Genomic DNA, 11519 nt, shown 5'->3' with positions numbered 1-11519 from the left:
CAGCCGACCCGCTGAGTGTTGCTAGGGTAAAAGTTTCTCCGACGGCTGTGCACGCGGCGCGCACACACCCACCTGGAATGGATATGAGCAATCACTCGAAGAAGAACCAGATGAATCCATATTCTGAACTTTACAAAGTTTGGCTGTAACTAAGACAGAGATGCTGACTAGATTGCTAGACTGCATCTTTTTCCCCCATTTAAAGACTCAGATGAAATTTCAGTATTACAGGGTTGACTCTCTAATTCTTAAATGTCTAAAGTTAAATTCTCCCATCAGGTTTGAGGGGCAGAGCTGAGATAAAAGTAAAAGAACATAAATATAATTCAATTGCAAGTAAACCCAACGTTAGATTTGCTGATGTGGAAATGATATTGCTACCACCAATCATATTATTAAATGTAGACCTAAGCCTTCAATAAACGTATCAAAAGGATTCTGGTCCCAAAAAATCCCAAGTGCTATTACCACCTCATACTATGAGGGATTTATTAGTTGAGGTTAATACAGATTTACATGAAGGAATAAAACTAGACGCTTCATGTTACTTTTTCCATATGGCTGGAATTATTTTGTTGCTGAGTTATAATAAGGCAGTAGCATTTTTGTCCACATCATTCATAATATAAAAATATAAACAGAAGAGATAACTGAGCATATCATTTATAATCATAAAGACCTAAAATCCATACCACAAGGAACAGACAACATTCTAAACCTTTATTTTTCTGAGAGAGGGGTTACTTGGTGTAGAAGCATCAGAATGCATTTAGGATGTTCCACTTCTGTATTACAAATTAATGATACTGCAAGCAAGTCCTACATTTCTGACTCCTGACTACCCACATTAAAGGCTGGAGAAATCAGAGACCAAAATCTTCTAATCAGGATGCCTAAAGTAAGGCATTTAAATCCATATTTTAGGCACCTAAATATGTACCCTGATTTTCAGAGGTGCTGAACAGCCTCAATTCCAAATGAAGTAAAAGGGAGTGAAAGATGTTAGAACCTCTGAAAATCAAGTCACTTATGTATGTGGCTGTATAATGATTTTAAGTGCCTGACTTCAGGCACCCATGTTTGAAAATCCTGATCTCAATTCCCACAAGATATCCTCTCTTACATCCTAACTGTATTAAAGGACTACCTGTGACATTACTTCCTGGCCACATGCACACCTGTCCAGTTGATAGTCTAATACAGTCAGCTGAGAAACTATTCCCCCGGAACCTGGATGCACAGGTCCACTACCAAAGAGCCTTAGCACAGAATCTCAGCAAAGGCACCTTGGTGCTGCCCACTGTCAGGTTTATAGATTCCAAGGCCAGAAGGATCATTGTGATCAATTAGTCTGACTTCCTGCAGAAGAACTTCCCCACAATAATTCCTAGAGCAGATCTTTTAGAAAAACATCCCATCTTGATTTTAAAATGGCTAGTGATGGAGAAGCCATCATGACACTTGGTAAATTGTTCCAGTGATTAATTACTCTCACTGATATGCCATATTTCTAGTTTGAATTTGTCTAGATTCATCTTCCAGCCACTGGTGTCAGAGCCATCCCATCCATAGGACAGAACGGAGCAACCACTCCGGGCTCCACACTTTGGAGGGCCTCACGCTTCAGGATGCAGGGTCGCGGGGGGACTGGTGCTGGTAGCAGCGAGTGATCCGGCCCCAGCCTGCCCCACTTTACCAGCTCCTGGTGTCTCTTGGGGGAGGGGGCAGAAGCCAGAAAGAGGCGGGGTAGGGACTTGTGGGGGTGGGGTTGGATGGGGCGGGGAGGGGGCTTAAGGGAGGAGGCGGGCTGCATGCTTGGGGGAAGGGGTGGAGTGGGAGCGGGGCATGGGGTGGGGGCTAGGGGAAGGGACAGGGCATAGGCTGTCCCAGGCCTGCACACCCCTAGGGAGGGCCCTGACTGATGTTATACCAGTTCTCTGTTGGACTGAAAAGATGTGTGTCAAATGTTTGTTCCTCACATAGGTACTTATAGACTAATCAAAGCCACTCCATTAAAACTTTTCTTTGTTAAGCTAAATAAATTCAGCTCTAAGGCTGAAGCGGAAAATGTCACAGAGGTTTCTGGAAGTCGTGGAATCCATGACTTGCATGACCTCCGTAATTTTAGCCTTAGTTATGTGGTACCAAGTGAAATGCCTTATAGAACTCTAAGTACATGACATCTACACTGTTACCTTTAACAACCAAACCTGTAATCTCATACAAAAAAAAAATCAAGTTAGTTTGGCAGGATCTATTTTCCCTAAACCCATATTGATTGACATTAGTTATATCACCCTCCTTCAGGGAGAGCAAATTCATTTCCATGGGCCAACTGAAGCAGCTTTGCCAGTCCACAGTGGCTGGAAACACATTTCACAAATGGCCCCTTAAAGAGTATGTTAGATGGTGAGAGATAGGTGATTTCACTAACATCAGAGTAGGTGGTTCTAAGTACATATCTCACCGAAAAGCACTAACTCAGAGACCAACATAACAGGTAATTTGGAAGCAAGTATTAGTTATGTGAGCCGCACTACTCCTGCAGTACTGTTGTAACAGCATCTGAAAATGCCATCTGTTTTTTTCTATGCCTCTTTCTAGCACAGACCCAAGACATAAAAGTCTGAACCAGCCTAGCAATCTATATAATGGACCATTAGAAAAAAAGGACTCCCAATAGTAAGTAGATGTTCACAGTTCCAGTATGTTTCTTTATTTACAAGGGATATCCTGCCTGTCTGCTTCTGATAATACAGTAGTATAATAATTTGCAGTAACTCTATCTTCACTTTCCTAAAACCTTTTCCAATGTTTTCTTTTTGGGAGTGGTCTCAGTGTAAAAGTGATTCTTTTTTTTTTTTTTTTTTTTTTAAACTTTGGACCTATCCCAGTCCCCAGCTGCTCTAAATTACACTGGGACGAGCTCAGACTGGCTCACAGAATCAGGGAATCATAGCTGGCTCCATGATGCCACCAGCCCTCACTCTCCTACGCCAAGCAGATCTGATCCATTGTTTAGATCCTGCTTTCTTACTGGAGTTGAGGCTTCTATTGTCCTAAAAATCAGAAAATCAAAATTTATAAACTGGAAAGTCTCCAAAATATTTTTCCTATAAAAACTAAGTCTAAACCAACAACTCTAAACTACTTTTAAACTAGACCACAAGATATATAAGCTAACAGAATGCAGAAAGAGTGCAGGCAGGTTCCAGGAGTGAACCAGTGAGCTACTTAGAAGCTGCAGATAAAAAAAATGATAAGAAATTAAATGATGGCTTGTGGACATGCAAGGTGCACATCTGCTAAAATTTTAATAGCATCTACTCTCAACGCAGCCCAGTGGAAATCACAATGGGGGAAGAAAGAACCACACGACACTCGTTTGGTCCAGCCTGACCAGAGACTTCACTGCTGGGGCAATTTGCAAAAGGGAGATTTTAAGTGTCACTGAAATACACACAGTAAAATCTTCAAACCAACAAGGGGACACTTTGGAACCCTACCTCAGGGACTCTCCACCTTTAATAGCAAAACATTACCAGAGGCCACACCTTATAGGAGGAGGAATTGATTCTCTCTTCTACCGCTTCACACCCTGAGGCCAGACAAACTTGGTCAGGATTTCTGAAGTTTTTCAGCTGCTGAATGACTCAGCAGTTCCTTCACTGATGGACAAGCTGTTTAGCAGGGAGCGGAAATCATGACCACAACCATTTTATCATCAACAGGAGCTGTAGAAAGTCAGCAAGCTACTTCGCATGCTGGAGCTCCCCTGGACATCCCTTAGTTCTGCCATGGAGAATGAGGCGGCACAGAAGGAGGAGACTTAATGGGTGAATGGGGAGAGTTTTCTTTATGACTTTATTTAAATTCACCCTCAAAAGAACATTAAAAATGACATTGAGGGCTACGTTAGTGCACAGTTAAGAATCAGAAAATAGATTCTTCTTATGCTAACTCTAACGCACCCTCACTGCATGTTTATGTTTTCACTTACGAACTAGGCTGCTAATGTAACCTTAATATTCAAGGGATGTGCAGTGTGGCTGAGTTAATATTTATTGTGCAAACCTTCACTTTTGCATTGATGATTTGTGTTGAACATAACCTAAACTTGCATTAATAGGCTGATTTCATTGCACTGTCTACAGCAGATGCAAGTCACTCTTACTAAATATAGTTTTCCAAATTATTCCAAAACAAAAAAAAACCTCTCAATGGTTGGTTTCTCACCAAAGGAGATGAGTTTTTCTCAATTTTTAACAGGGGGAAAACATTTTTCACCTGCTATGACCATGGGGGAAATGAGAATTTTCCCATGCTTTTTTAAAAAACAGCTTTAGTAAGAAATGGAAGTGTGAAACTTGAGACCTGGCACAGATAGTCTTTCGAACAGCAGCGTCTTTGTTTAGTAGGAGAAATGTTTTTATTTAACAAAGTCAAGATCTTCTGAAAATTCTGTTCTGTACACGCACAGTAGAACATGTTGTCGTCTACATGAGCAATGCAGTGTCATGGCAGGGACAACAGACTAGGAGGCAGGATACCTCGATTCTATTCCCAGCTCTTACGTTTTCTTGGTGTATAGGCACATCACTTAAGACCAATTTGACTCAGTCTCTCCATTTGAAAAATTGTGAAAGAAGTTACTTACCTTATAGTAACCGAAGGTTCTTTGAGATCTATGGTACCTACAAGTATTCCATTGTGGATCTGCATGTGCTCCACGCACCCAGAACTGGCGACTTCTTGCAAGCAGTATCTGCTGGTCCATGCATGCATACTTGTCCTCCTCATTTTTCCAACTGAGAGCAAAAAAAGCCAAATGGACTGATCACCTTTCCAGTTCCTGCTCTATTGTGAATCCAGTAAAGATCCAAAGCAGAGAGGAAGGAGAGTGGGTTGCGGAATACAGATATGGACCACACATAACAAAGAACTTCCATGTGGTGTAAGATAAGTATCTTCCTCTTCTTCAAGTCCTGGTCCCTAGGTGTATTCCAGTGTGGATGATTGATCAGCAGTACTTGCTTAGGAGGAGGGTGGTGTAAAGATGCAGACTGCAGAGCTGTCTGGAGGACTGCTGTCTCTATGGATGCATCAGTGAAGATATTCTGCACTAGACCATAATACCTTGCGAACTTGTGGCTGCAAAGCAATGTAGTTGCCCTGCAAACGTCAAGTAACGGCACTTCCTGAAGTGATGCCACTGAAGTTCCTTACAGTCTTGCAGAATGAGTCCTCACCCCATGAGCGGGAGGAAGATGCAACAACTGGTAAGAGAGCAGGATAGAGCTCAAGATCCATTTAGAGAATCTCTGGGATAGTTTGACCTTGGATTAGTTCTGATACAGAGAACACCCTCTAGGTCAGGGGTGGGCAAACTATGGCCCGCGGGCCAGATCTGGCCCCTCAGGCTTTGGATCCAGCCCGTGAGATTGCCCCCCATGGTGTGGTGGGCCCCATGCCACTCTCAGAAGCAGCCGGCACTATGTCCCTGCGGCCCTCAGGTCGGGGAAGGGGGGGGGGGTGCACGCAGACGGCTCCGTGTGTTGCCCTTGCCTGCAGGCCCCGCCCCCCGCAGCTCTCACTGGCGGGGAACAGGGAACCGGGGCCAATAGGAGCTTCGGGGGAGATACCTGGAGGCGTGGCAAGGGCAGCGCATGCGGAGCCCTCCACCCGCCCCGGGGCCGCAGCGCTTCCTGGAGCGGCGTGGGGCCAGGGAAAGGGCAGGCAGGGAGCCTACTCTGGCTATGGTGCACACCGCTGCCACTCTGGAGCCACTTTAGATAAGCGGCGCCGGGCCAGAGCCCAAACCCCTCCTGCTCCCCGTCCCGCAACTCCCTTCCCTAAGCCCCCTGCCTGCACTTCGCACCTGCCTGCACCCCAGCCCCCTGCCCTGAGCCCCCTTGTACACCCTGCACCCCAACCCCTTTGCCCTGAGCTCCCTGCTGCACCCTGTACCCCCTGTCCTGAGCCCCCACCACACTCCACACCTCTCCTGCACCTCGAGCCCCCTCCTGCACTTCGCACCCCAAACCCCTTCCCTGAGCCCCCTCATATATTCTGCACCCCTCCTCTGCCCCAATCCCTTGCCCTGAGATCCTTCCTGCACACCGTACCCCCTCCCACATCCCGCAATCCCTCCCACACTCCAACCCCTTGTTCCAGCCCTGCATACAATTTCCCCACCCAGATGTGGCCCTCGGCCCAAAAAGTTTGCCCACTCCTGCTCTAAGTGATTTTCTGATTGGTTGTGTCTTTTGCGGATAGAAAGTGAGAGCTGGGGGAAATTAAGCTTCCTCTGCTCCTTTGGTGGAGGGGGAATTTCCAATATAAATTTAATGAAATTTTGTCCTTTCAGAATACACTGTATGGCAAATCTGCCATTAGGGCTCCCAGCTCACCTACTCTTCTGGCTGTAGCAATGGCCACAACAAATGCAACTTTTATTGATACCTACCCCTTCCTTATGGTTTGAAGGAAGGCTTTGAGAGTGCCAAAAGTATAAGATTTAATCCCCATTGAGGAGCAGAGTTCTCTACTAGTGGGAAGGTTCTGAATAGGCCCTTCAAGAATCTGCCGGTCAATGGGTTATTGAATAACCATCTGATGGTGGATGGCATGCACTGATTGCTGCCATGTGGACTCATATAGAACTGAGGGAAAGACGACATTCTCCTTATTTTGGAATATCGGCTGACTCAGGAGATGTGTGTTTCTGCTGTCCTGATGGGAAAATGCTCCCACTTGGTGAAACAGCATTTCCCAGTGGAATCTTTTCTGCTGTTAAGGCTGATTTGTAAGGCTTCACAGCAGGAATGTTCTAATATTGATGTCCATCTGAAAACAAGCCATGAGATGGAGAGCTCCTCTGGAATAGTAAATGTTTCCCCCAAACGAAAAGGGAATAAATGTCCTGACCAAAGGAAGGAGAGCATTTCCTCGCAAATGTAGACCCAAAGCTCCTCTGGAATAGTAGATGTTGCACTCCCTGTTTGTTTGGGAAGAGAACAGATCTGAGGTGGGGGTCCCCCACTAAGCGAAGATTCTGTTAACCACTGAATTATGCAATCCCCACTCATGACTGACCACAAAAGGCCTACTGAGGGTGTCCACCAACACATTCTGAGTTCCTGGAAGGTACGCTGCTGACAGGATGATTTGATTCCTGATACACCAATTCCCTAAGGTGACTGCTTCTACGCAGGGAGATGGATCTCACCCTTCCCTGCTTACTGACATAAGAGGTGGTTGTCATGTCTGACATTATGAGGACGTGGGGGGACTGGATAAATTGCAGAAAAACCTTTGAAGCTTCTCTGATTGCTCAAAGTTCCAGAAGGTTGGTACACATCCTGGTTTCCAAGTGCCCTGTGCCATATGACTGTCCATGTGGGCTTCCCAGTCTAAGAGGAAGATGCCTGTAATGATCATCTTGTCTAGTAAGGAAGGTAGGAAGGGGATGCTCACACATACCTGATGAGGATCATCTACCATGTTACTCGAAGGAATTGTTACCATGGTAATTATGCTGCATTTGGTTGGTGAATACACTGTGTGAAGCCACATCTGAAGGAAACATAGGTGGATTCTGGCAAATGGGATAATGTAAGTGCATGAAGCCATGGGCTGCAGGAGGGAAAGAAAAGTTCTCACTGGAGCTTGAGGTTTGCGCATAACCTGGTCTATCAAGTTGCTCATAGTGCAAAACCTGTCCCTTGGTAGATAATCTCCCACTGTGAGTGAATCTAGAAGTGATCCCCATGAAGTCTATAGTCTGCACTGGAGCAAGGATAGACTTTTCCAGGTTCAGACAGACTCCTAGAAAGAAAAGTAGCTGAAGCATTAATGAGGTCAACTCATAGGCTTCTTGACACGTCCTGGCAACAAGAAGCCAGTCATTGAGATGGGAGAAGATGGTGAAGCTGTTCCATCTGAAATGAGCTGCTACTACCAGAAAGACCTTGGTAAAGACATAGGGGATAGAGTGCTCCCATTCGACCATGCCACTGTGCTGGAAGCAGTCAGTGCCCACCATGAATCTGAGAAAACACCTGTGAGAAGGGTGAACATTCAAGTGAAAGTAGGCATCTTTCATATCAAGAGCTGTAAACCAAATATCCTTTTCCAGGGATGGGATTACTGATGTCAGAGTGACTATTCGCAAACTAGAATTCCACATGAAGTGGTTGAGATTGTGGAGATAGAAGATAGGTCTCCAGCTTCTCTTCTTTTTGGGGACACGGAAGTACATTTCTGGATGCTGAAGTACCATCTGCTCTATTGCTTCTGGCTGGAGGAGGGATTCCACTTTCTGCCTGAGAATCCCCTCATAAGAATAGTCCCTGAAGAGGGACAGCGGTTTTGGAAACATAGGGAAGTAAACTCAGTTGCACAGCCAGACTGGATATCTAATACCCACTTGTCTGTTATAGAATTCCAGTTGTGAAAACAGTGCTAAATGACCTCTGAAGGATATGAGGGGATGGGATTGAGGTGGTTTCACTAATGGTTTGCAGCTAACTCACTCCTGTCAAAAATATCTTTTAGCTAGGGGAGGGGGTTGAGATGGTGCTGTAGACACAGGAGGTTTAGGGAAATTAGACTTCTATATCCATTGTCTCTTATCAGGAATGTCATAAAATCATCGGTGATAAAACTGTCAATTCGCCAGTCTAGGTTTGTAAGATTACTTGTGATACTTCCTTTTTGGGGCAGGTGTATATATTCCCAAGGAGTGAGGGTGGCCCTGGAGTCCTTTAAAGTACATAAAGGACTCATCTATCTTTTCAGTGAAAAGGTGAGCTTCACTGAAGGGCAAGTCCTCCATGGTGTTATGGACCTCCCTGAGAAATCCCGAAGAATATAATCATGACTCTCAGGGCATCACTATGGCTGTTCCATCAATCTAGAAGCTGTCTCTGCTGCATCAACTGCTGATTGAAGTGCAGTTCTGCAGAGCCCTGCAAATCCACAAATCTGCAGACTTTGAAATTTCATCCAGCATCTCAATCCTCTGACTGCTTCATCAGGAGATGAACAAGGCAAGCTTATCAGTAATGGAGAACTGGTTCACAGTCCTTCTCTTTTGTGGGATAAGGAGGAAACTCTCATGGTTCCCTCAGAGCAGAATGGTAAAGTGATTCCCTGGCAAAACGCATGGGCTCTTTGGCATATGGGTCCCATGTTCCCCATTGGTAACACCTTCTAGTGGAGTCACAATCTCACTAGTGAGAGAAAGTTCTGATGTTGGGGGAAACTGAGTCTCAGGAAAAGCAAAGATATCCTCCAGTGTAGTACAAGTCTCTGACCTCTCTGGAATGCATAGGGTCCAATCTGCTCACACTGATAGGGTCAGAGAAGGGAGGCTCCATGTGAGAGACAGAACCAATGGTACCAACAGTGGTTGAACCAATGGATCCTGATTTTTTGACTTGGATGGTAGCAGTTGAATTGGTGTCACCGATATGGGGTCAAGTACTGATACAACTCTGGCTTTAGGATCATGGCCCTGGGATTTGGTACATCCTAAGTCCTCAGAGGTTGAATGAGCAGACCTGCTCGATTTAGGGAGAGCTATGTTTGACATCTTTGAAGCAGACTTACTCTTATGTTTGTATCACAGGGGTAGTCTAAATCTGTAAAAAGCGACAAAGAGTCCTGTGGCACCTTATAGACTAACAGACATATTGGAGCATAAGCTTTCGTGGGTGAATACCCACTTCGTCAGATGAATGTAGTGGAAATTTCCAGAGGCAGGTATAAATATGCAGGCAAGAATCAGTCTAGAGATAACGAGGTTAGTTCAATCAGGGAGGATGAGACCCTCTTCTAGCAGTTGAGGCGTGAACACCAAGGGAGGAGAAGCTGCTTTTATAGTTGGCTAGCCATTCATAGTCTTTGTTTAATCCTGAGCTGATGGTGTCAAATTTGCAGATGAACTGAAGCAGCAGTTTCTCTTTGAAGTCTGGTTCTGAAGTTTTTTTTGCCATCCTAGGCCATGCAGCAGTAAGAAGGAATTGGAGAGACAGCCGGTCTGTTTCACTCTTTTATGCCTTCAGTTAGAAATGCAAGGCGGAAAAGGGTGCACGTGAAGATAAATGGTTGCTGCTTGCAAGAATTCTGACTCCAGGTGCATGGAGCACATGCATATGCAGAGTGGAATATGCATAGGACCAGCACTGGAAGAAGAATAATTGTTACTAACGTTGTAAAGCACTTGCAGATCTATGAATTAAAAGTGCTATGTAGAAGCAAAGTATTATAATTACAGGTGCTTGCTTGCTAAAGATAGATATGCACAGCAGCACTGGCTAATCAAACAGCTAGCAGAGTTGCTGACATTATGAAGGGTCATGACTAAAAGATAGAGTATATCCTACTAGATTTTGCTTCTTTTTTGATCTGTATGTGTTTGATACTTAAATTCATATAGAATATTTGAAGCCTACATTTCCTAAGGTTAAATAGTGAAACCAAAAACCCACCCAAGCTATCATTACATTCCAAACTTTCAATAGCTTTTACAAAACTGCTAGAACAATGTTGGATAATTTGGGGAATTTAGTAGCATAAAGTGAATATTTCATTTCATTACCACTTCCATGCAACAACTATGGTTGTACCATTACTAGCCCCACATGGGAAAAAGGCTGAAAAATAATTAGCAGTGCATAGACCATGGATACAGAGGTTATCCAAAGAACATTTAGACACCAACACAAAATTTACACAGAGCATTAGTAGCCACAAAGCAGACAAGCAAACTAGAGAAGCCAACAGATGAAACTAAAAATCACACTCTCCTAGCATTAGCTGAGCACAGCTTTGAGGTCTTACCCCTGCTAGGCATCAATAGGCGCTTCTTCACGTTGCCTGACAGAGCACAAGTGAACAGAAAAGAGAAAAAACACCATATCAGCAATCTGAACAGTAGCATTTTTTTAAAAACTAAATATTAAACACAAACAGTAAGATGTCCATTGCTGCTTGTGTAATTTGTGTTCAATATAAATGCTAATTTAATCTAAGAATAAATGTGAAGGAGAAAAAACCCGGTGTGGCTGTATTGAAATGCAATGGCAAGATAGCTTTAATACAGCACAGTAAATTTATGAGGTTGGAGCAGAATGGGAGAGAATCTGGTCTCACTCCCGAAGAAAGTCTTTGAAAGCATGACAGTCAGTTTTGCTCACCTCTGGGAAACTTGGAAGCTACTACGTTTTTCTTCTCACCCTGTCACAATCACGGTTAAGTGCCACACTTTTTTTAATTGAGCCATTCCCCATCTTCCTATTCCTGTTAAGGCTATTTGAATAGGCCATCTCATTCTTGACTGAGGAGCCAGTGGCTCTTTCCCTGCTTTGCCGTTCTCAGCTGATGGTTAGCTCTTCAAGACAGAGCCCTGGACTCCATGCCAGGAGAATCTACCTCCATCTCCTGCTGCAAGCACATGCTGCCTTCACCCATGTTATTTAGTGGGCTGAAGGAAGGGGTGAGACCCATCAACAGTG

General features: G+C 44.5%; 1 protein-coding gene across 2 annotated transcripts in view; it reads right to left on the bottom strand.

Annotated features, from left to right (window-relative positions):
- The window catches only part of MTA1 (metastasis associated 1), a 191350-nt gene that overhangs the window by 35316 nt on the left and 144515 nt on the right, over positions 1 to 11519 (bottom strand). For both annotated transcript variants that reach the window (XM_032783480.2, XM_032783481.2), the window contains exon 17: positions 10846 to 10881. In XM_032783480.2, coding sequence (XP_032639371.1) covers positions 10846 to 10881 — 36 coding nt within the window. The remainder of the gene's footprint in view (positions 1 to 10845; positions 10882 to 11519) is intronic.

This window comes from Chelonoidis abingdonii, chromosome 7, assembly GCF_003597395.2.
Source record: "Chelonoidis abingdonii isolate Lonesome George chromosome 7, CheloAbing_2.0, whole genome shotgun sequence".
Classification (NCBI taxonomy): Eukaryota; Metazoa; Chordata; order Testudines; family Testudinidae; genus Chelonoidis; species Chelonoidis abingdonii.
Note: the sequence above shows the minus strand (reverse complement) of the source record. Positions and strands in the feature narration are given on the sequence as shown.